This window comes from Bos javanicus, chromosome 22 (genome assembly GCF_032452875.1).
Source record: "Bos javanicus breed banteng chromosome 22, ARS-OSU_banteng_1.0, whole genome shotgun sequence".
NCBI classification, from domain to species: domain Eukaryota; kingdom Metazoa; phylum Chordata; class Mammalia; order Artiodactyla; family Bovidae; genus Bos; species Bos javanicus.
In genome coordinates, this window is record NC_083889.1 from 54,503,892 (window position 1) to 54,528,862 (window position 24,971).

Consider the following 24,971-nt stretch of genomic DNA (forward strand, 5'->3'; position numbering starts at 1 on the left):
GTGTGCCAGATGCCAACTCCGCTTGCCCCTTGCTAAACTCTTCGCTAAGCATGCATCTTCAGTTACATCCTCATGGCTTCCTAGGGGACAGACTGTTACTATTCCCAGGTGCATGCGGAGGCCTGGAGAGACCGGGTCTCACAGCTCGTGAGTGGCTGAGATAGTAGGATTTGACCCTTGCTGGTCTCAGCTCTGTGTCCACACAGAACGCTTTCCCAGCAGCCCTGCCTGTCTTCCCTAGCATTTCAGATGGTTGGTTAACGAGGTTACTGGTGGGTGACTGGTTTAGAGCCCATGGTGGGGGCGGTGGGGAGGGCTGTCTTGCTTATCTCTGCTTCCCACTGTGGGTAACCAATGAATATGTGTTGAATGAATAAATGAATAATTTGGTGTTTGTGGGTGTGGAGCGCTGCCAAGGGGAGGCCAGATGGGATGGGATTTCGTCAGAATGTTGGCCTCCAGAACTGTTATCTGAGGCTCTGCCTCCCCAGGAGCTTCTCAGGAGCTAGGCCTTGAGGGGCAGGAGGGCAGAGCCAGGACCTTCACGAAGGCTACAGAGGCCCAGGTCAGTGTGTGTGTCCTGGATGACAGCTGGACAGGCTGAAGCACGCTGGGGAGACACACCCGTGAGAGCAGACTCCCCGGGGGCCTTCTTGAGCTCGCCACTGCACTGTGTATGCGTGTGTGTGGGTGTGTGTGCATGCATGGACGTGGTACGTGTGTGTACACATGCCTGTGTGTGCGCTGTGTGTAGTGCAGGATATGTGCATGCAGGGTGTGTGGGTGTGTGTGTGCAGGCACCTGTGTGGGCATGGTGTACGTGCTGTGTGGTACGTGTGTGTGCACACGTACAGTGAGAAGATAGGATACATGGATTAACAGTTCTGTTAAAAATTAGACTCCCCCATTCAGGGTTACTCGTTTTAAATTGTTCTCCTAGGGACAGTGTTTTCAAAAAGAACAAAAACAAAACCAATGAACAGAACCAGAACAGCTGTTGAATTCAACACAAAGGCACCGTCACTTCACAGACCAGGATGAAGAGCAATCCCACCTCCCCGTCTGAATGCCCTGGTAAGTCACTTCCAGGGTCTTCTGTGCCTTCTGGAACCACTGTCCTGGCCAGAGTCCCTTGCAGAACTGGCTTGACTCAGGGGGTTTGAGGCTCCTTGGAACATTCAGTTGCACCCTGGGTTTGGAGCTAGATCTGAGTTAAAGGGCTGACTCTCTGCTTTCCAGAGTTAGCGCCCCACTTCACCCTCCTCCCAGGAGCTCTAGCTCTAAGATTGATGAGACATGCAATCAAGCAGATCCTTCCTGCCTTTTAGGTTTTACTGGGGCTCTTGGGGGTATAGAGGCACCTCAATTTGGTAATGGGGTAGCACCTGTAATTTCTAACTAGGTGAGTGCATGTTCAGTCATGTCCAGCTCTTGTGACCCCTATACACTACAGCCCACCAGGCTCCTCTGTCTGTGGGATTCTCCAGGCAAGAATACTGGAGTGGGTAGCCATTCCCTTCTCCAGAGGATCATCCCGAACCAGGGATCAAACCTGGGTCTCCTGCATTGGCAGGCAGATTCTCTACCACTGCGCCACCTAGGAAGTCTCTACGTGGTGAAGTTTGCCTTATTTATTCAGGAAAACCATCCTGCCAGGAAAATCCTTCCTGCTCCTTCCCTGAAGTGAAAACCACTTCAGGGACTCCAAGGAGATTTGTTCTTCTTTCAATAGTTTATGTTACCAGAATATATGCCATAAACTTCCAACAGTTTGACTCCACAAGTGCCCATGTTCATTTTAATAATTCAAATGTTAACTGTAATGTCAACCTACTTTAAAAGAGGTCTCATAAAATAAAAAAAAATTAAAGTCCGCTTGGGTGGTTTCAGAGCGCAGAATAAACGTGGGCGGAAAAGGAGAACGTTCTCCCAAAAGAAAGCACACTTCTAAAGTCTGAGGAAGGAGCTATTTCCATCTGAGAGCTCAGCTGCGGCTCTGGGAAGCAGAAGGGCGACAGGAAGAAGCAGCTAGTAGAAGTCTCAACACTCAGAGAGTTAGAGGCGACAAAGCCAATCTGAGGGTGCGCCAGGATTTCTGAGGCAGGGAAGCCATATCTGACTAAAAGATGATTCATGTCGCTTGCCTCAGAGGGCAAGTTTAGTTGCCAGTGATTAGCAACAGGAGTGGAAAGAAGAGAATTCCGGCGTCCTCAGAAGGGATGGGGCATGTGGTTGAGGCTGGCCCCCTGAGAGGGACCTCCTGGTCCCATTTCCTGGTCTCCCCCAGCAGCCTCCACTCTCACACCGTCCTCCACCAGTGCCTGGGTGATTCTGAGCATTGTGAGGAGAAAGGCCATGAAGGGCGTAACTGCTACCGCCCCAACTCGCCCTCAGCCTTCTCAGCCTGAGCCTTCTCAGCCTCACCTCTCATCACTCTGACCCTGGGAAATGCCCAGGCCACAGATTGTCTCATCTCTAAAAGGTCTCTGGGCCTTGGCAAGGCTGTGTGGCCCTGCCCAGAACGCCTCCTCACCTGCCTGGTCAACTCCGCCACAATTCTCTGGGCTCAACTCTGTCACCTGGTGTCCGGAGCAACCTGGGTCAGTACACCTGCTGTTTATGCAGCTCTGTTGTCTCAGCTGCAAGATGAAAATGGTCATATGCCTTGATTACCTGGAAGGGATGTGGAGGGTCAAGCTAGACAGTGGCCAGAAGAGCAGGCTATGGAGGCTAAGGCTCAGAAATAATAAAGGAGGTAATAAGAGCAATAACTGACATGGATGGAGTAGCTGCTACATGTCGAGCGCTACACTGGAAACCACACATACATCCTCTTATCTGATCTCACAGCAGCCCTGGAACTTCTTACAGCAGCCCTGGGAACTGCCTCAAGGCATGTATATAGCCAGAGGAGCTGGACATGGAGCGGTGGTGGTGGTGAGCTGTGCAGGCTCTGGACTGGACAGACGTGGGTTTGAAACCTGGCCCTGTTCTTTAGCTTCTCTGGACACGCTCTTTAATTCCTCCCAGCTTCGTTGTCCTTATTTATGAGTTGGAGATGTGACATTACCTATTTCATGGAGTCTTCATACAAGCCAACATGGGTTAAGCACTCAGCATTCTGTCTGGCTAAGTGAATACTAGCAATTATGATTAACTCTACACTCATTTAACAGATTGGAAAGCAAAAGCTTAGAGAGGTTAGGTAACTTGTTCAGGGTCACATGGGTGGTAAGTGCTGGAGCTGAAGTTTGAACCTTGGTCTGTTGGACTTCAGAGCCAAAGCTCCTAAACTGCTTACTGGATTGGGAGTCAGGAGACATGGATTCTAATGGCACAAACCCACAGGGTGACTTGGCCCATGTCCTTTCCCATTTCTGGGCCTCAGAGTAAAGTGAGGGGCCTGGACCAGGTGGTCCCTAAGGTCTGTGAATCCATGCAGATTACACCTATACAAAATACCCTTGCAAATATGCATCTAGTTGTTTTTTTTTTTTTAATCTTTTAGAATAACAGCCATTAGTTACTTTGGAAGTCTCTGGATCAATGGAGAGTAGAGAGTTGAGGGCACTTTCAGAAAAGATTTCCTCAGCATGCTGGAGGTACCAAGAGAGCCTGGGTGTTGGCCTTAGACTGGGGCCAGGGCCAACTCCTACTTCTTGCTGCCACAAAAATAGGAAAATAGACCATGGAGGTAGCCGTATCCTGAGCCTCTTATCAATTCAGACTCGTCCATTCACCACCCACTCATTCATCCATCTGCCTGCTCATCCATTTACTCATCTATCAGCCATCCTTCCATCCATCTTCCATCTGTCCATCCATCCCTCTCCCTACCTAGTCCCCATCTCACTGATTACATGTGCATATATTTATTCACCAGTCAATTCACGTACGTCACCCGCCCAACTAGTACTTCCCAAGAGCCTACACTGGAGGGAGCAGAGATAACTCAGCTGTGTCCCAGAGCACACAGCCTGCAATCAGACCACATGAGACACAGAAGAATCGGCACCCTCCTGCAGGGGGAAACACAACCTTGGCCAGGATCTGTTTCCCAGGCCAGGCTCATTTCCCAGTCTAGGCTGGTAGACATTGTGGGGACACTGTGCACCTTTCCTGTCCATCTCCTTTTGCGTGGTAAAGATATTCCACATCTAGATTTCCCAGCCTGATCTGGAGGGTGGCTGGACTTCCACTTTGGACCGAGAAGCCCATGATGCTTCTCAAAATTCCTCTAGGACTACAAGGGCAGGTCCTGGGAGCCCCTTCTCTCCATATGGCTGACAGTCCTGGCTGTGAATCTGACTCTCTGAGTTCCAGGCCTTCCTTCCTGAGACCAACCAGTACTAAAGATGCTGCATGACTGGTTTCAAGGACCAAGAACCTAATCTGGGCACCCTACTTAATAGCTGGTTTTAGGGTGTCTGTAAGTTGGCTTTGCCACCAACTTTGAGCAAAACCCTTTCTTCTGTAACCTTGATGTCTCTGCTGTCTATTCATTTATTGATTAGCCTCTGCATGGCTACAAATGGGTGATTTTACTGCTAACAACAACAAAAAATGCTAATCACTCTGAGTGCTGAATATGTGCTAAACACTTTCCACTTAGTAACTCATTTCATCCTCACAATAATCCTATCATTTCCCCTAGGAAACTGAGGCACAGAGAGGCTTAGTAACTTGTTCACAGTTACACAGCTAGTGAGGGATTTGAAACCCAGGCTGTCTGGCTCCAGGGTGTGGGCTTTAACCACCATCCAGTCATGCCAGGCGCCTCTGCTGTCCCTTCCACACTGATTGGCTATTAGCTCACAGAAAGGAGAACAGCCAGGGTTCTTTCAAGGAAGCCCCAGAAAGAGAGGCGCAAGGTTTCAAGGCACAGAAGGGGACACTGGTGCTTGAGAGGTCAGAGACTTGGTCTATTTACAAACCAAGAATCCCAGTTCCCGGGTCCCTGAGCTCTCTCCAGTCTTGGCAGTTAATACCCCTTTCCCCCAGGTGGACTTGAGGACCCCTGTCCTTGAAGCCACTGGATACCATCTAGTTAACCACATCTGGAAATGAACTGTGGCTCTGCCACTGGCACTGTGAAACACTGCCTAATAGAGCCTTCTTGCTGCAGAGATGTTCTGTGGCCCCTCCTGGCAGATCCCAGAACTCCTTTTTTAACTGTAATTGCATAACATACATCTTCATCCAAGCCCATTTTGCAGGGCTCTGCCCACACAGCCGCCCCCACCACCCGAAGCCTGCTCTGGGAATTGCCCTGTTCCCTTCTCTGCAACATCTACAGGACGAGATCATTAACGGCATCTTGGTTATTTTAGGAAGGCCTGAGGAACAGAATAAAGCCTCGCCCCACCTCCCTTGATTCCCAGATCGGGGCTGGGAGGTGGGGGGAGGGGTGGAAGGAGACAAAAACGCCATCATCTCTGGCATCCCCCCCCTCCCCCGCCCCCAGCATTCTCTGTCACCCATCTGCACGCTTTCTCCCGACCTACTTTCTCCTCCTGTCAGGGCTGCTTCCCCAGCCCTCCTGCAGCTCTGGGCTGATGGGGCAGCTGCTCAGCCACAGTGGACGGGACAGTTCTTGCAGCCCCAGTGTCTGGAGGCAGAATCTGCCTCCCTCCAGCAAACGCACCCCCACCCCCTCCGCCCCCAGCCCTTGGCCCTTGGCCGGCCGGCCGGCCGCTGACTCACTCTCTGGCACTCTGCAACCCAGTCTGATCCAGAAGGTTCAGGCTGGCTCAGGGGCAGAAGGAGGGGTCAGGGCCAGGGCACATTGGCAGGGCAGGCAAAAAAGCTCAGCTGTCCTCTCAGACACTCGCTCTGCAGGAATGTCCTGCATCTGGGAGCCAACAGAACTCTGGATGGACCAGTCTGTATTTCTCTTCACTCAAATGTTGGTTAATTACAAAACAGCAACCTGTGCTTCTGAACCAAACAGGGATTCTAGCATGATGACTCTAGGTGGCTGAGACAGGTATATGAGCGTTTTTTTTTTTTCTTATTAAAACTAGTAATGCCCCTACTATCACTAATAACTACACTGTCGCTGGTGGTAGGCTCTGTAAATGGCCACAGTGAGTCCCCTCTCTGAATCCATGCCCTTTGCAATGTGACACTGGGGTCTATTTCCCTGCTCCTTGAATCTGGACAGGGCTCTCAACGTGTGTTGGCCAATAGTACGCGGCAAAATGACGTGAAGTGCCCAGCTGAGCCTGGTGGAGGAGGTGGGACCACACAGAGCAGAGATGAGCCATGCCAGCTGAGGTCATCCCAGATCAGCCTACAGTCCTGCCAAGATCAGCAGAGCCGTGCACGTGACCCAGGGTGGATGCACGAGGGAATGCGTCCGCCAGCTGAGCCCGGCCTGAGCTCCCAGCTCACAGAACTGTGAGCTACAGACACAGCTTGCTTTTGAGCCACTATGTTTTGGAGTCATTATATAGCAGAAACCAACTAATAAAAAGATTTTTTTTTTTTTTTTGTAGAGAGGGAAATGATAGGATCTAAAAAACACAATTAACAGTAATCTCCCCCACCACCCCCCATGGGTGGCTCAGATGGTAATGAATCTTCTTGTAATGCAGGAGACCTGGGTTTGATCCCTGGGTCAGGAAGATCCCCTGAAGAAGGCAATGGCTACCCCCTCCAGTATTCTTGCCTGGAGAATCCCATGGACTGAAGAGCCTGGTGGGTTAACAGTCCTTGGAGCCACAAAGAGTCAGACACCACTGAGTGACTAACACTTTCACTTTTGGGGCTTCAGGTGGTGTTAGTGGCAAAGAACTCGCCTGCCAACTTCAGAGACATAAGAGAAGTGGATTTGATCCCTGGGTCAGGAAGATCCCCTGGAGGAAGGCATGGCAACCCACTCCAGCATTCTTGCCTGGAGAATCCCATGGATAGAAGAGCCTGGCAGATACAGTCCATATGGTTGCAAAGAGTCAGACACGACTAAAGTGACTTAGCACACACACACACAAGCATCATAGCTGGGTCAAAGAGAAACAACTGCTTACTATCTGACCACCCAAAATACATCAGCAGGATTTAAAATTACGAATCGCTCTGCTCTGCCAGCCAGGTGCTCCTGCATCACCCCCTGGACGCCTCCCCACTCACCAGGATCTTGGTGGTGTAGGCGCTATTGATGGCGATGGCATGCACCAGCAGCTCCATGGTCTTGGCATTGATGGAGCTGGGGTCGGGGATCTCCTTGTAGTGGATGTCGCCCACGTAGGCCTGCACCACCGTCATGCGATTGGTGGTGAGGGTGCCTGTCTTGTCCGAGCAGATGGCCGTGGCGTTGCCCATGGTCTCGCAGGCGTCCAGGTGGCGGACCAGGTTGTTGTCTTTCATCATTTTCTGCAGGAGGGGGCAGGGGAGACGGGACAGTGAGGAGAGGGAGCTGGGGGCTGGGAGTGAGGGCACCGTGTAAACACTCAGTAAATGAGGCACAACTGCCCCTCTGCTTCACTCCTGGGCAAAGGATCTGGGTTTCAAGAGCGTCTGGCATCTGGGTTCCTTTTTCGTGTACAGCACTTTCTCTTTCTCCTTTTACATTACTTGAGCCATTTAAAAGAGTTGATTAGTTGACTTTATTAATTTGAATTACGGATGTAGTCTGTATTCTTTATGGAAAAGATAGTGAAAAGGATGATAAATGAAGGCTGGGTCCTCTTTGAGCACTTCAGATACTTTCCTTTTACATCCTAACAGAAATAAGTTCTTAATTTGATTATGGGTTTTTTCTTTTCCAAAGGTACCATCTTTCACTGGTGCGTGGTTTTCACGGTCACTTTGGTTTCATGAGAAGTGAAGAAGTGTAAGTTATATATGTGTTAATAGACATAGGAGACTATGGGGAAAAAACAAAATTATTAGTGTCATCGTTTCTGAGAGAGACATTTATAGGAGATTGTTATTGCCTCCTTTGAAAAATCTACAGCTTCCATTTTCCTACAATGACTACATACTATAACTTGCATAATAAAAATCACAAATTTCTTTTAAATATAGATACGCATGAAAAAACAAGTCAGTCATAATTCTACCATCGAGCACTGAAGTATCTTACATAACAATATCTTTTCTCTTTAAATTTAGAACAAAAATGAAATCCTACTCTACAACTATTAATTGCCTTATATTCACCTTCTTTTCTCTCCTCCCAGCATCACACTCCTAGCTTCTTCCAGGTTCTCAAGCAAATAATGCAAATAAAGTGATTCTTAAGGAACCACCACTCTTAACTGCAGGTCCTCCTGACACAGTGACCCTACTGGCAAGAACACATGTGAAAAGGCGGATTTAGCTGAAGGCTGAGTCAGATGTTCTAGTCTGAGCCTAGGGATCTGATTCCATTTTTCTTGCTCCTCATTATAACTGTTTATAACAAGGGTAAAAAAGAGTGCAATTAGAATAATTAAAAAAATGTTTTTGGCTATGCGACGTGTGGGATCTTATTTCCCTGACCAAGGATTCGAACCTTCGCCTCTGCATTGGAAGCACAGAGTCTTAACCACTGAGCTGCCAGGGAAGTCCCTAGAATAATTTTAATAGCAGGTCATGTTCCTAAAAAATGAATATTGGTAGAATTCAGTGCTCCTGCAGCTTCTCTTATCATTTGCTGCTGTTGTTTAGTTGCTAAGTCGTGTCTGACTCTTTGTGACCCCACAGACTGTAAACTACCAGGCTCCGCTGTCCAGGGGATTTTCCAGGTGAGAATACTGGAGTGGGTTGCCATTTCCTTATCCAGGGTATCTTCCGAACCCAGGGATCAAACCCTGGTCCTCTGCATTGTAGGCAGATTCTTTACTATCTGAGCTACCAGGGAAGCCCGTGAAATGTGCTACAAGAGTAAATTTCACATCCAGGTTTGAAGGCTGATTATGAAAAGAAATGTAAAAATCTCACCAATCATTTGTGTATTATTAAATATTACATGTAGGCTTGATAATAACTTGGACATATTAGGTTCAATAATGTACAGTATTAAAATGATTTCCACCTGTTTTTCTGTTTTGTCTTTTTCATGCAGCTGCTAGGAAGTTTAACCTCATCCATATGTCACGTCTCTATTGCACAGTGAGGGTCTAAGTGTCACCACTGTTCTTTGGATGGTGGACCCTGGATAGCTCAGTCAGTAGAGCATCAGACTTTTAATCTGAGGGTCCAGGGTTCAAGTCCTTGTTCTGGCACTTGCTTTTGTGGGGATTCCCTGGTGGCTCAGTGGTAAAGAATCCATCTCCCCAGATAAGGAAGACCCCCTCTGTATTCTTGCCTGAGAGACATCCCATGGACAGAGGAGCCTGGTGGGCTACAGTCCATGGGGTCACAAAGAGTCAGACACGACTGAGCACACACGGCCAAGGGGTAGGTCCAGGCTCAGAAAGTGGAGAGTTTGCCTCTCTCCTGGGTGGCGGGCGGGGGCTGTACTCAGTTTATCAAGTGACTGTATAAGTAACACTACCTAAGGCAGCTGAAGGCACAGGTGCTGGAGACACAGACCACAGGTGTAGAGGCAACAAGGTCTGTAAGTGGACCCCCCGACACCATTTATGACCTTTAAGGGGACCTGGGTCCCCACTGGGTGGGGTGGGGTCCAGACTCATAGCAGCACGAGGTCTCCGTCCTCAGGCCCCCCGATCAGCCTTGTGTTGTGATCTGTTTGGGCTTTGGTTTGTGGGATGGAGTTTCTTAGAGAACCCCAAAACAAGGAGACGATAAGGACGGTGTCCTTTTACACAGACCTGCCACTTCCTGGCACTGCCCTGAGAGCTCTTTTCTGTATGAAATTACATCGGCCAGCCAAGCCCAAATTCCAACTTGGAAACTGACCATGCCCTCGGTCGGCTCTGCCGACTCAGAGTGAATGCCTTGTTTATAAACAGCCCTGGCCTCTGCTCTCGCAGGCACATCCTGGCCTAGGGGCCCTGGGAAACAGGAGCACAGGGCCCTGCCCATCGAGGTGGGGCAATCATTGGGCTGAGGCAAGATGAGGAATGAGGTGTGGGGATCTGGGGATGAGCCTGGCTTGCAAGTGCCCCCAAGAGGGTCAGACACCTGTGCTCACGAGATGATGCCAGCCCCCACATCCCCGTGTTTGGGCTCTGCCCATGGCCTCGGGCCTGGGAGCAGGGGAACGTGGGGCTCTGTTATCAGGGTGGCACTCAGGAGCACCCCCAGACCCAAGGCACTCCTGGGCCCACTTGCCCTTTATTGGCTTCCCTGCTGGCTCAGTGGTAAAGAATCCGCCTGCCAGGAGACATGAGTCCAATCCCTGGGTTAGGAAGATCCCCTGGAGCAGGAAATGGCAACCCACTCCAGTATTCCTCCCTGGGAAATCCCATGGACAGAGGAGACAGGCGGGCTTCAGTCCAGGGGGCTGCAAAAGACTTGGGCACAATTGAACGACTAAGCACGAGCCCTTTATTGAACTGCTTTTAAGACCTCCTATTTTTAGCCCATCTCTTGAGAGGAGGGGCTTTCTTAAAACCAGACATCCTTTTTATTTTAGGCTTATCTCTTTCAAACTTGAGGAAGCAAACTCCAAGCTTAGTCCCACAAGTACTGTGGCTAAGTGGGGCCCACAGCTGTGTGATGACCACACTCCGGCCAACATTTGATGGGAAGGGATGAGTGTGGGTCTGGCTTCCCTGGTGGCTCAGATGGTAAAGACTCTGCCTGCAATGCAGGAGACCCGGGTTCCATCTCTGGGTGGGGAAGATCCCCTGGAGAAGGAAATGGCTACCCACTCCAGTATTCTTGCCTGGAGAATCCCATATAGACAGAGGAGTCTGGCGGGCTACAGTTTATGGGGTCGCAAACAGTCAGACACAACTGTACAGGGAATACCTGCGTCTAATTTACTGTTCAGACCTGAGTTGATTGTCAGTGTTTAAAAGTCAGGAGGGCTTATATGAAGTCCAGCTTTCTGGCTTCTCTTAGAAAAATGTGAATATCTGGCAACACTGGGCCCCATCACTACAAGGGGACACCTGGCTGGGCTGAATAACGGCTGTCCCCTTGGCCAGGGTGCGGCTCTCCTGGAGGCCTGTGAGTTTGGGGCTCCCAGATGCAGCCTCTCTCTCTGAGCTTCCAACGTGCCCACTCCTTTCTGTTTAGCTCTCCTCGCAGCCCCCGGCACTGGCCCTGCCAGCCACCCCTCAGACCCAGCTAGGTGGCATCAGCCGGCCTGTCCTGCTCCCCACTCCTCACCTTCACCGAGTAGGCCAGGGAGATGGTGACGGCCAGAGGAAGCCCCTCGGGCACGGCGACCACCAGCACCGTCACACCGATGATGAAGAACTTGACGAAGTACTGCACGTAGACAGGTGTGCACTCAGGGAGCCACGGCTTCTTGTTGACCACGAAGGTGTCCACGGTGAAGTAGAGCACCAGGATGATCACCGTGATGGCTGACATCACCAGGCCTGTGACACGGTGGGGAGGAAGCCTGTCAGGGGGCCTCCTGGGGGCAAGGGGCCCTGGGAAGGGAGATGTGGACCCAGCCAACCCTTGGCTCCAAGGGCTCTGGGGTCAGGCAGGCCCTAGCTCACATGCCAGCTCAACCTGGTGGCCTTGGGGCAAGTGCTTGATCCTCAAAGAGCCTCAGTTTCCTCCTCTGTACAGTGGGGATGTGTATTTATCCCATGTGGTTTTATAAGAATCAAATACAATGAATGGATGTAAATTGCCGGGTACAGTGTTGAACATACAACAGGTGCTGAGTGAGCATGCGAATAAGGAATGCTAGCACAGAGTCGGACACTACTGAAGCGACTTGGCAGCAGCAGCAGTAGCACGGTGCTCTCGCACTGCAGGATGTACAGAGAGCACCACCTATTTCCTCCTTCATTCAGGCACACACTGTTTCCTATTCTAGGAACAAGGGACGCGGTAGTAAAGAGACAGAGTCCCTGCCCTTGGGAAGCTGAGATTCTAGAGGAGGACACAAACAAGAAACAAACAAATACACTAAGAGGATAACTCCCGTGGTCACGTATGGATGTGAGAGCTGGACTGTAAAGAAGGCTGAGCGCCGAAGGATTTATGCTTTCGAATTGTGGTGCTGGAGAAGACTCTTGAGAGTCCCTTGGACTGCAAGGAGATCAAACCAGTAAATCCTACAGGAAATCAGTCCTGAATATTCATTGGAAGGACTGATGCTGAAGCTCCAATACTTTGGTAACCTGACGCGAAGAGCCGAATCATTGGAAAAGATCACCATGCTGGGAAAGAGTGAAGGCAGGAGGAGAAGGGGCAACAGAGGATGAGATGTTTGGATGGCATCACTGACTCAATGGACATGAGTCTGAGCAAACTCCGGGAGATAGTGAAGGACAGGGAAGCCTGGCGTGCTGCAGTCCATGGAGTCACAGAGTTGGACACAACTGGGTGACTGAACAACAGCAGGGAAGGGAAGTGATGTGCCCGAGGCCACAGGCCAGGGGGGAGGCACTGTCGAATTAGTACCTGCAGGTAGCTATTCACCCAGATCTCTCTTGCCAGCCCCATGTGCCCAACCACCCCCATCCACCTCAGTGCTGTGCAGGTGTAGCTGAAGCTGCCCACACCTGCAGTCTCTGCCAGAGGAGACTGGCGTCTCCTTGTCAAAAAGTGCGTGGCAGTTCCACCCAGCCCAATCTGATGGCCAATACCCAGGGGCTGACATGGGGGTCCAGAAGCCCAGCCGCCTTGCTGCAGTGCGGGTTGGGCCCTGTAGAGGTTTTCATGCTCCAGAGCTCCCTGTGGGATCAGGTGGGGACTGGGATTTCTCCGGAAACCTCGGCTCAGTCTGAGTCTTCCTAGGCTCTGTGGCCTTCCAGACCCTTTCCAGGTCTCCCCGTGAGAGCACCCCTCCCCAAACCCTGTGCCCACCCATCTCAGGCTCTGCTTGCAGGGAATCCATCCCAGGAGAGGAGCAGAAGTGGGATGTGAACCAGAAGGGTGCGACTCTGTGCCCCACGCCTGGCAGGGCTGACTGAGTGGCGGAGGGGATGAACCAGGACAGGGAAGGCCATGGGATGCTTCTCACGGCTCTGCTCCCTGCCCTCCAGCACCACGCTACCGTGGAGCCTTCCCTGTGGTGGGGATGGAGGAAATCCCCAGACCCATTGCCGCCCGCCCCCACTGCCAGCTGTGGAGTTGAAGAGCCAGCTCGAGCCCCGTCTGACAGTCGCAGGGGCGGGATGCCAAGCTCCCGGCAGCCGGGAGCTGTCACCAGGCCCCTGAGTTTAAATATAGACAGCCAAGCCTGCAATTTGCCTCTCTTCTCCACACTGCGGTGCCTATAATTAGAGCTGGGAGACAGCCGTGGAAGAGCAGGCAGCCAGGTGGGGAGGCCGTGGTGTTTGCCATATCCTTACCCAGGAGGAGAGGCCAAGACCATGTCAGGCGGGCAGGGCTCACCGTGCAGCCGGGCTCGGCTTTGGGGGCCAGAGCGGCCGTCATCAGCTGTCAACTGTAGCTATCAACTCGGTTGGGAAACCTGGCTCGTGTTGTTCAGTCGTGTCTGAGTCTTTGCGACCCCATGGACTGCAGCACACCGGGATCCTCTGTCCTTCACTACCTCCCAGAGTTTGCTCAAACTCATGTCCATTGAGTTGGCAATGCCATCCAACCATCTTATGTTGGGGCTCAGACAAGGGGCTTCTCTCTGGGCTCCTAGCACTGCCCTCAATCTTCCCAATCTTTCCTGTGCATGGCAGCTGGGGGTGGTCATCATAGAGCTCAACTCCATCCTTGCTCACACCTCCTCCAGGGCTCCCAATGTCCTCAGGATAAAGCCTGCCTGGTCAACTCCTACAGGGTCTGCCCACATCCAGCCACCACCCTTGCCTGTACATGTAAATAATCTCCTTTACTCCTCACAGCAACCTGTGAAGTGGGGGCTACAGGAGCCCAAGTCCACAGACTGGGAGTGGAGGCTCAGAGCTTGGTGAAGGTACTTGCTCAAGACCTCAGAGCTGGAGCTCAACGAGAATGCAGGCAGGCTGCCCCCAGAGCCCACGCTTCACTCTTGCGCCTAAGTGCCAGCTGAGGTGCCTGCTATATCAGGACTCAGACTGGTTGCCGTGGCTGACAAGGGTGGGTCTCCTGCAAGCCCCTCTTTGCAGATGAGGTAGCCAAGGCCCAGCCAGGGGCAGGGCTCTGCCCTGGGGATCCCCCTGCATGCCCTGTGTCCCCCCAGCCCCGTGCCGTCCGCCAGGGCGCACGCTCACCCGCCTTGCCGATCTGCACGGCCAGCTTGGTGAGCTTGCCCTGCAGCACCGACTTCTCCTTCTTGTGCATGTTGGCCTTCTTCTTGTCATCAGCGTCTCCCCCCTCGGCACTCTTGAGGGGCTGCATCTCCATGGCGGCCGCCCCGTCCTGCTGTTTGGCTGCAGGGAGCAGATCACACACATATGTACACACGCACACACACGCACACACAGACACGTGCACACACACAGACATGCATACCCACAGGTTAGCCTGCAGGGTGCGGGTGTGGGCACCCAGCCCCCTGCCCAGGGGAGCACGGTGAGAGCCTCACTCCCCCGCCTGAGCCCCCCTGCATGGCCGGCACAGATTCTGTGTGATGAGGGGGTCGGCCTCTCTCTGCTGGAGACCCTGGACCCAGGGCCACAGAACACAGCACAGAGTGACGCGGCTCCACCCTGGATTTGCAGCATGAAGGGGCTGGGGGCGTCTCTGGGCCTGAACAAGTCTACCAGCCCTTTCCCAAAGGGCTCTTCAGCTTTTCCGCATCAGACAAGACACAGGCTTGGGCTCTGCCCAGTTGGTCCTTGGGCCATGTTGCTGGAATATTGAGTAGTCACTAGACAGAAGGGACAAAAGCGGCTTGAAAAGTGGAGGAGTGTGTCCTCATCCACGGGTTCCAAGACCCTGCTCCTTCAGCACAGCCCTGACTGGTGGGCTTGGAGCCCGACCCCTTGGCCCCTGAAGATCCTGAAGAACCAGCTTCAAGCCTTCAGCTGAACGGGGATACAGCTCAAAGCAGGGGAGACACTGGCTTGCGGGTGGACTGTCATGCGGACAGTGCCACTTCCATTTGTCCTGGTACCACGAGATCACAGCTACCCTCCCGCCCAGAGACGTCAGGCGCCCACAGGTGTAGACGTCTGCCTCTGCTGTGGCCCCTAGAACCGGCAGGGAGGGGCCGCAGGGACCAGGTTAATACAAAAGGGTTACCTTTGCTCTGGCTGGCGTCCGCATTGCCATCCTGCATTTTACCTACACGACAAAGAATTTGAACAGACGACAGAGAACAGACAACACACATCGGTCACCATGAAGACGCAACAGGGCCACGGACGTTCATGTCAGTTGGGGGGTGGGGAGGGCCGAGCTGGCTCTGCCCCTCAGTACGGGGATGCCGGGGAGGCCCCCCAGGCAAGAGCAAACCTGCGGGGACTGCAGGGTCTCTCTTGATTCTCTGAGGGTGTAGAGCGGGGGCTTCCGTGGGGGTTATGTTGGCCATGAGTATTTTACAGATTAGACAGCAGCCTTTAGGGTAAAGGGACCACACAAGCAGAAGGAATAAGAGATCTCAGGTTCCCAGTGATGAATTTGGAATTTGGTTGGTGCTTTATGTGGGCTGAGAAGAGGCAAAAGGAAACAGAGAGAGAGAGAGAGGTTGATTCTAGAACAGGGAGGCGTTTGGTCAATGTGCTCCTTAGCTTCTGGCTCCGGGAGAGATGATTCCAGCTCCTCTTCCTCCTGGTGGTGGAGGACGAAGCCACGACATGGACAACCCTCCCCCCGACCCTCAGCCTCACTGAGAGTGATTCAGGCAAAGGGTGTGCAGAGGCTCCCAGCAGTGGGCTCGGAGGCACCCACAGGTGTTTGGGGCCATGCCGTGGCGCCCGAGGGGAAGCTACCCCACCACACCCCTCCACTAAAGTGTGTGCTCGTCACTCGAGGTTGCCTAGTTCGGGCCACAGCAGAGAGGTGAAGTTGGCTTGGTGGGAACCCCTGGGTGCCCCCTACCCTCAGCTCCATCAGTCGGATGGTGTCTAGTGCTGAGTCTGGGGCTCCCCACCCTGTAAACGGGCCACGTGGGAGGCTGCCTCCCCAAGTCAGCCCAGAGCATGTGGGCTGCATTCACAGGGCGGGAGGTATTGGTGACTGCTACCTGGTAATGAGACACCTACCCGCACCTGCTGGTCCTGCAAGGATGGGGGCATCCTCCTGTCCCCTGGCTCACCCTGGGCTTCGCCCGATGGCTGGCCACCTCAGGAGGACTCAGAGAAGGTCGCTGAACCCCTCACCACTCCTGGATAATCACCGTGAAGGACGTCCTCACAGTTCGTGGGCCAGGCCCATACATGACCTCCGTGATTTCAGCTGGTCCTCACCACATGCCTACTGGGGCGCTCTGGATCATACCCACAGACAGATAAAAAGCTGCGGCTCGGGGAGGGACGCTCAGCGGGGGCTCTGCCAGCTCTCTGCAGGTGAGCGGACAGCTGGCCCCAAAGTGTATGCACATTTTTGCCCCCCCTTGGGAGAAAGCAGCTACCCACCATCCCCTGAGCCTGAGGTAGGGTGGGCACTGACGTGGCACTGGTGGGACTGGGCTCCTGAAGCTGCTGTTTCAGGAGCAGCTAGCCCTGTGACTTCACTGCTCCCAGCTTGGCTTCCACCTCCGTGACAAGGGGCTGTTGTCTTGCCTCCCGGAGCACCTAAAAGTTACCTTTTAGTGAGAACCACCCGCCCAGCAGTGTTTGGCAGTTTGCAAGTGTCTCACGTCTTGTCAGTTTTCCTGGTACCCTGTAGGGTGGGGCGGGAGGGGCTTTCATCCCTCTCATTTTACAATGAGGAAACTGGGGCTGAGGGAGGTTCAGAGGCAGCTGTCATTTACAGAGCATCCTGACGACCCTCTAAACACTGTCGTCCCTACACCACATCCACGTTACACCGACTGCCTCAGAGGGAAGCAGCAGCTTGCTGGGTGCCAGCTCCATACCGTCTCTGCAACAGTGCTGGGCTGTTCCCATTGAGCCTGCTAGCAAAGGGTCAGGGACCTGCCCTGGGGTTGAAAGAGAAAGGCCCTCATCCCTCTATTCTAAAATCCTTTCTACCAGATTAAGAAACAACACAGAAGAAGGCTTCTCGGAGCCGATTGGAATGAACTACAACAGTTGTTTTTATTTTTAAACGTAATTTTACTAACTGGGCTAAAAGGCACCAGAGGACTCGGCTTCAGTAGCTGGTGTGCGAGGGCACAGAGGGACCTTTGTTTGCATTGCACATTATCAGATGCAATAGCCCACGTGCGCCCATTAACCAAGCTAGCAATTTCCTCTTTTATTTCCATAGCGATCATGTGGCCAGAAAAATAATCAACAATGCATATGTGTGAGGGAGGGAGCTGTGTCCTGGGGGCACTTGGGCGCAGCTGGCCCGGTTTCTTAGAAGCGAGGGCTCATTTGGGGGCTCTCCTTAGCCAAATCGGTGCTTGCCTGGCCCTGGAACGGTGGTGGGGTGCTGCTCTGGCCCCCCATGGGACCTGGAAGATGGGCTGATTCAGAGGAGTTGGGATGGAGGACAGGACCCAGGATGGGGGACCGGGGTGGAGACCCAGAGGCCTCTCTGCATCAGATGCCAGATGCATTTCTACCAAATGGATCGGTCCTCTCTGTGCACTGCGAGGGTCATGGGTGCAGAAAGCCTCAACGTGGAGGGTCCATGGAGATCCCATAAACAAGTTTTGAGGAGACAGACTGCTAACTAGGAGAACTGGGAGGCGTCACTTCTCTTACACGTGCCTACATTTGTCCCCCTGTGAAATGCAAAAATTTCAACCAAGGTGATGCTTATGAAAAGCACTGCAAAGTACCCTGTAAGTGTCCAGTGTTAAGAGCAACGTGTCACTTAAAATCATGATTAAAAGTGATGTATTCAATAGTGATATATCAATAAATGGGTTTCCCAGGTGGCGTTATTGGTAAAGGACCCGCCTGCCAATGCAGGAGACACAAGAGATGCTCATTCTATCCCTGGGTCAGGAAGATCCCTTGGAGGAGGGCATGGCAAACCACTCCAGTGTTTTTGCCTGGAGAATCCCATGGACAGAGGAGCCTGATGGGCTGTAGTCCATGGGGTTGCAAAGAGTCAGACACGACTGAAGAGACTTAGCACGCATGCACGCATGTCAATAAATATAAAATAAATAATAAAATTAAAATGGCAATTATAATGCCTCCAAAATGAATGGGACACCCCTTAGTGCTCAGTTGGGAGGGGCTTGGGGGGAGTGGAGCGAGGAGGGGGCATCCTGCCAGCTGAGTGTGTCTTCCACATCCAGGGCATCCTGACTGGGCTCAGATCAAAGAGTGGAAAGGAATGGTCCATTCTCTCACTCACAAAGCTCAGCTTAGCCCCCTCAGCCTTCAGTGCCCTCTACCTGGAGCCTGGAGGGTGCGTCAGAAGGCAGGTTCTCATTCGCTAGGTCTGGGTGGGGCCTGAGAGTCTGCATTTCTAACGAGCTCCTGGGAGATGCCCAGGAGCATGCGGGCCTCCGGTCACAATTCGAGTAACAACAGCTTAGAGCACCGGCTCCAAAGTATTTTGGGGGGGTCTACCAATCCCATGACATTCAGCCAGGAAGGGTCCTGCAGCCACGTCAGTCTGGGAAGCCCTGTGTGACTCTAACTCTATCCCACAGCACGATAGAGGCTGTCTTTCTGCAACAAGAAGGAAACCAATTCTACCCAGTGGTTCTCAAAACAGTTTTGACCACAGGATCCTTTCCTTGCAGGGGAGACTTCTTAATGTGCTTGTGAAGTTTATTTATTTATTTTTTAAAGCTTTTCTTTTTTTGAGGATGTGGACCATTTTAAAAGTCCTTATTGAATCTGGAACAGTACTGCTTATGTTTTGGTTTTCTGGGCGCGAGGCACATGGGAATCTTAGCTCTCTGACCAGGAATTGGACTTGCACCCCCTGCATTGGAAGCTGAAGTCTTAACCCCGGGACCGCCAGGGAAAGTCCCTACATCATGTGAAATTTACACCAGGAAGAGCGGCACACACTTTAGAGCCAGGTAGGCCTGGCTTCACGTCGCAGCTTTGGCACTGCCTAGCTCTGTGAACTTGGACTAGTGTCTTGATCTCCATGAGACTCAGTTTCCTCATTTTAAAGTGGGGACAAAACACTGACCCATAGGGTTATCATGAGGATTAAATGAGACGCTTGCAAGTGCCTGGTGCACAGAAAGTGGGTAAGAAATGATGTTTCCCCATCTTTTCCTACAGTTTTTCTTGGGAATATATGGACGTTTTTGGCTTGAACTGGAAGTGAGGCTCCTGCCTTTTTGAGACCCACCAGTCTGGATGTGGTCCCAGCAGATTCATCACCCAGGAGGGGTGGGGGGAAGCAGGACGTCACTTCCTGTTTCCTCCTTCCCCTCTCCCTCCCCCACATGGATTTGCCTATATTATTTCTCCCTGTTAGGGCTTCTCTGGTGGCTCAGTCTTCAATGCAGGAGACCCGGGTTTTATCCCTGGGTTGAAAAGATCCCCTGGAGAGGGGAATGGCAACCCACTCCAGTACTCTTGCCGGGAAAATCTCACGGACAGAGGAGCCTGGCAGGCTACAGTCCATGGGGCGGCAAGAGTCGGAGAAGACTTAGCAGCTAAAGCACCAGCACCGCCCCTCCCTCACATGTGACACCTCCCACGCCCCAGGCTGTCCTCTTTTCTCTTCCTATGCCTGAAACAGACCCACACCCGAATTAGCCCTTCCTGGCCAGGTGCTGCTCACAGAGGGGTGTTGCCCAGCCCCTGACATCTGCTAGCTGCTTCCAGCTTGGGTCACTTTGAATCCGAGTGGCTCGGCCAGAGGCCTGGGACAGGGGAGGCAGAACCACAGCTCCATGTTTTCTGGGAGTGGTGAGGAGTAAATGACATGATGGATGCTCAGTTCCTGGGATGAGTGACACTGGGGAAAGAAAGAGCTTTCCCTTCCCTTCAATTCTCGGGGGCAATGGTTTCATGACCGAGCCCTAAAAGCTCTTAGGAGCAGACCAGGTAACTTTATGCCACCTGACTTGGGGACAGGGATGACCAGAGAAGATGGGAGGGTATAGAGGTGTGAAATCTTCCAAAGGCGCGGAGGCCAGTGAAAGGAGTTCCTTCCTGCCTGTGTGTAAGGAGGGTGAGATGCAGACCCAAGCTACAGGGGCAGCCCTTACCCCCATCGCCCATCCCCGAGAGGGCCGGTAAGAATGCAGAGACTCAGGACAGATGCTCCAGCGCAGGCAACAGCAAGAAATACCAGTCCACACCCGAGGGACAGAACTGGGCCCAAGCCCAAGCGAACCCCCTGCCCGTTCACTCCACGAAAGAAGAGAAGAACGTGTCCTAGTGGCTCAGCCATGCTACAGGGCGGGGCCCAGGAGCTGAACGCAGGCCTGGGTCCCCCTGCCTCGAGGGAATGGTTTGAGTCAAGGATGGGAGCCTGCACTGGGGACCCAGAGGCCAGCCTCAGCCCGGGTCCTGACCCCGGGCCTTCTTCCCCCAAGCCAGGACCAGGAACGTGCTTAGGAGAGGGCCACGCAGGGAGGGACGCTGCTTCCAGGGAGGGAGAGGGGACCAGATCTGAAGCCAAGGTCACGTCCCTCTTCCGGGCTCACCGGGGATCAAGGCCCCAACGGTGACCACTGCTGGTGGGAGCCGAGCTGGTTGCCCGGGGGTGGCTTCTCTCTTAAGCACCTGCCCTGTGTGTGAGAGGACGACCGTCCCCGAGCTGCCCATGCACATCCAAGTCTGGGCCATCCCGAACAGGGAGAGCAAAGCCCAGAGCTGAGGGTGGGGAGGCGCCCATCGCCCAAGACCGAGAGCTCCCCGGGGGCGGGGTGGGAGACGTACCATTGACTAGGCTGGTATTTGCACTATCTGCAGCATTTGAACCTGCCGCACCATCGGCCGCTGTGGGGGTGGGAGGGATGAAAAATGCAGCGGTCAAAATGGAGGAGAGCAGCAGTGCAGACAGCAGCAACAGTAGACGCGAACCAACGTGCGGGGAGTGACGTGACTGTGGTCAGAAACACACATCTCCGCCGGAAATCAAGAAACTCAAATGTGGGGGTGGGTGGTGGGTGGGTGAAACGTTCCCGTGGAGATGACACACAAGTCGGTGGGGAGAAACTCAGACATGGAGGGTCTTTGAAATAAAATATGGAGGATGATCAACGTGGGTAGGTGGGATGGTCGGTGTGAGGTCTGGACCCAGGCGTCCCGTTGGCCCAACCAACAGGGCAGGTCTCTCTGTCAGTGAGGGTTCTATGAAGGTGCGGGAGGGCGCTGGCTGACCATCACGGCCAGAGGGACCCATGGCCAGGAGTCGATTCGGCACGGGTGCAGTAATAGCACTGACCGTTCCGAATGGGCATTTGTTGTGATGGTTGCTGTGTCCTGGAAGGACATCTTTCACTGCAGTGACCTCGGATGCGTGCGTCTGACTCAGGCCACTGCCCGTGGCCAACTCCTCCTTTCCTGACTGATGCTCAAAAGGCTGCCTTGGTCTTGCCCATAGGAGATGTCCCACCACTTAAAATATGACATCAGGCATGTTGCATCTTGTGCACGAGACAGAGAGGGTACTAGTGAGATTTCCTTAATTTAGAAATCAAAAATGATATGAGATGCTCAAATTCGCTCTGGCTGTTTGCTCTTGGGGTGGGGGGAGACGGGTTCTGTGGGAAGGAGAGGGAATAGATGCTGGGTGAGTTGGCCATGCTGTGGGGCGAGGGGCTCTGTGGGGTCACGTGGGGCTGAGCGCACATGGCGTGCGGCTATCTGGGATTTGGAGGCAGTGGGGGCACCATCTGCCCTGGAAGCACTGGAAGGGCAGCGTGGGATGCTGGCCTGTCCTGTGGGGCTGGCAGCACATGGGGCCACAGAGGAGTTTTGGGGTTGGGGGCAGAGCCCCCAGCCATCGGGTACCCTTCTAGCTGTGTGCTGGGGGTCTGGGGCCAGGGCTCAGGGGTCAATGGCTGCTGCTACTTCTAAAAGCCCCTTCTACCCTGGGGGGTGTCTTACTGTACCTGGTAGCTGAAGGCCATCCCCCTTCTTCACACCTGTGTGATGATTTTTGAGACATGTTAATGAAGGAGAAGCATGTACAGCCACATACACGCCCGCCCACACATGCACACACACACACACACACACACTCTGACATGCCCAGAGTCATCCTGAAATGGAGGGCTGTAAGCAGTGTCCCTGGTGGGGGTGATGGGATGGAAGTGCTAAGGGGGTCCAGCCCTGGGAACCCCCCGGGTCTGCTCTCAGGGGCCTGAGAGGCTGGGCTGCCCCTCATCTTCCTCTGCCGTGTCCCCTCCATATCCCACCTCTTCCTTCTGCACTGCTGTCCGCATCTCGTCGATGGGGCAACATTCAGCGAGGGACTCTGACCCATGACGGGCAGAAGAGGCCTGTTTTCTTATCGGCATTTTAAAAAACACCAGTCTGGCCTGTGGGAGCTTCTGGGCGTTTCTGCCCCTCACCCGGGCCCCAGCGAGGCCAAGGGAGTGGGCACAACTGCTACATCCTGCCCAACTGCCTGTACCGGGGGCCGCTGGTGGCCACAGCTGCTACCTCACTGTGTGGACGCTGTCCTGACGCGCTCTGTGCCTCATGGCCAAGACCTGTCCTCAGTTTCAACCTCAGCTCGCACAGATCACAGCTTCCTGCCATTGTTCCTGCTGCTGCGGCAGCCATAATCTTAGGAGGACCCCAGTAGGAAACAGGTTTTGGCCCTGGGAACAAGTAACCTTTGATTGTGTCCCAGGCCAAGACTGGCTGACCTCTGAGAGCTGGAGGTTAGTCCCGTTGTCCCTAAAACCAAAAGCGGGGTCTTCTACTATCTCATCTCCTTCCCCTGGGTTCCAGAAGGTCTGGATGTTGGGGACCCTCCTCTGGGGCTTGGGGAAGGAGACAAAGGACTGAAGACTTTGTGAGAGGGGAGGGTCCCCAAGACCGAGTGTGAATGTCTGGTAAGTAGCTGGCTGTTTTGGACCGGAGGCTGGATGTTAGATTTGGGCCTGGTCTGATGGATTGGGGCTCACGTCTCCCAACCAGCCCTCCTATGCTCTGAGAGGCACTTCTAGCCCAAGATGCCAACCTGCTGCACCAAGGGGAGCCCACGGAGTGAGGACATTTGCTTCTGGGAGAGGAGGAGACAGAACTCAGCTGAGATGGCAGCTCCAGGGGCATCAGAGAGGGGCTCACAACAGATGATTTGGAGGCACCTTCCCCAGAAGCTCCCCTATCATTTCTGGATAGAGTCTCCACTGAGTGTGCAGCTCTGCCCAGTGGAATTGAGAGTAGTGAAGGAATGTGCCCAGGTGGGGTTTCCTACTCAATATCAGGGCTGATGATGGGACCAGGTCACACTTGAGGCTGGAGACTGAAGAAAAGGCTCCGCACCCTTGGCCTGGCTCGGAGGGGAAGGGGAGCCCCCCCATGACATGACTCGACAAGACAGAGACTGGGACAAGACCCTGGAGATGGAACAGACAGAGCCTCCTGGCCCAAGCAGGGCCTCGAGGATGCAGGAGGCGACTGTTGGCACAGGGTGTGGACATAAAAGGCACTCAATAACTCACTTGTTGAGTGAAAGAATCAACAAAAAAAAATGTGGCCTTAAGAGCCCTTCTCCTGGTCCATGAGGGGGCTGGGCTTACCTTTCTTGTCTTTCTTCTCTTCCTCTTCACCACCGGCCCCCAGCAGGGTAAAGATAATGCCAGTCTGAGAGTTCACACCCACGGCAGTCACCACCATCCGTCCAGAGCCCTCCATCACGTGGGTACCTGGGGATGGGGATGAAAGCCAAGTTACCATTGCACAGCCCAGACCCCCTCCCCCAAGGAGTGGGAGGAATCTGGTCCCAGTCTGCTCCTGGCAATCTGCCTGTCGAGGTCCTGGGGCACCACCTACAGTGAAGGTTTAATGTGTATCATCGTAGTGGGTCCTTTAAAGATGAGTATACCTTGGGACAGTGCTATGATGAGCCAGGTTCTCAAACACTGCTGTACTCAGCTCTTAGGCCCCTGGAAAGCTCAGGCTTATCCTCTCCTACCCATTCCTGGTGAGTTCCTTCCTCTCTCTTCTCTCTCCCCATTCCTCCTCTCCCTGCCTTACAGGTCAAGCAGGGACCACTCTTGTCTTTTCCTTTATTGATATATCTAGAACCATACCTCATTCTACTTAATTCTGCAACTGGCAAGAAAAATGCCAATTAAGCCCTGGGCAGGACTGCCTAAAATGAAGTCCACTTCCTCCCCAAAGATCTGAGGAAAGAATTCAGCGCTCCGAGAACTTGGATGAGGAAACAATGAAATCTTTATTTTCACAGACATCAAACTGAAATTTAGCATTTTCCCTCCATTAAGAACAAAGGCAATAAACTCCAGGAGTGTCAGTGGTGCCCACAACACCATTACGCATGTTACAAAAATCACAGTTTTTAAAAATATCTCTTTATTTTTGAAATAAAGAAAAATATCTCTTACTTTTTGAAAGTGAAAGTGGAAGTTGCTCAGTCATGTCCAACTCTTTGTGACCCCATGGACTATACAGTCCATGGAATTCTCCAGGCCAAAATCCTGGAGTGGGTAGCCTTTCCCTTCTCCAGTGGATCTTCCCAACCCAGGGATCGAACTGGGGTCTCCTGCATTGCAAGTGGATTCATTACCAGCTGAGCTATCAGAGGTGCCACCAAGATAAGATACTTTCTAGGCTTATGCTTATTTCATAACTAAGGCTGTTATTATATTGATTGCTGGATCTCATTATTCAGTATACTAATAAAGAAACACATATGTTACTATAGCACACATTTATTCTTTTTAAATTACTTTAGCTATTTCAATATAATTGACTTCCTTTGTGATCCAAGGTATTTCATGTATTTCAAAGCTTTATTCTGAATAGGGGTGGCCGACCCCT

The 24,971-nt window shown here is 52.9% G+C and overlaps 1 protein-coding gene and 1 non-coding gene across 16 annotated transcripts in view; one reads left to right on the forward strand and one right to left on the reverse strand.

Moving 5' to 3' along the window:
* Nucleotides 1-24,971, reverse strand: part of ATP2B2 (ATPase plasma membrane Ca2+ transporting 2) — a 380,163-nt gene that overhangs the window by 43,747 nt on the left and 311,445 nt on the right. For 9 of the 15 annotated variants that reach the window (XM_061397072.1, XM_061397081.1, XM_061397074.1 and 6 more), the window contains 7 exons: nucleotides 23,708-23,833; nucleotides 22,067-22,099; nucleotides 20,889-20,948; nucleotides 15,208-15,249; nucleotides 14,235-14,393; nucleotides 11,230-11,444; nucleotides 7,132-7,374 (listed from right to left, as the gene is read on the reverse strand). In XM_061397072.1, coding sequence (XP_061253056.1) covers nucleotides 7,132-7,374; nucleotides 11,230-11,444; nucleotides 14,235-14,393; nucleotides 15,208-15,249; nucleotides 20,889-20,948; nucleotides 22,067-22,099; nucleotides 23,708-23,833 — 878 coding nt within the window. The remainder of the gene's footprint in view (nucleotides 1-7,131; nucleotides 7,375-11,229; nucleotides 11,445-14,234; nucleotides 14,394-15,207; nucleotides 15,250-20,888; nucleotides 20,949-22,066; nucleotides 22,100-23,707; nucleotides 23,834-24,971) is intronic. The other 6 variants (XM_061397083.1, XM_061397086.1, XM_061397084.1 and 3 more) reach the window with 3 other exon arrangements.
* TRNAK-UUU (transfer RNA lysine (anticodon UUU)) lies at nucleotides 9,137-9,209 on the forward strand. The gene has a single exon. It is a non-coding gene; the product is annotated as a tRNA-Lys (tRNA).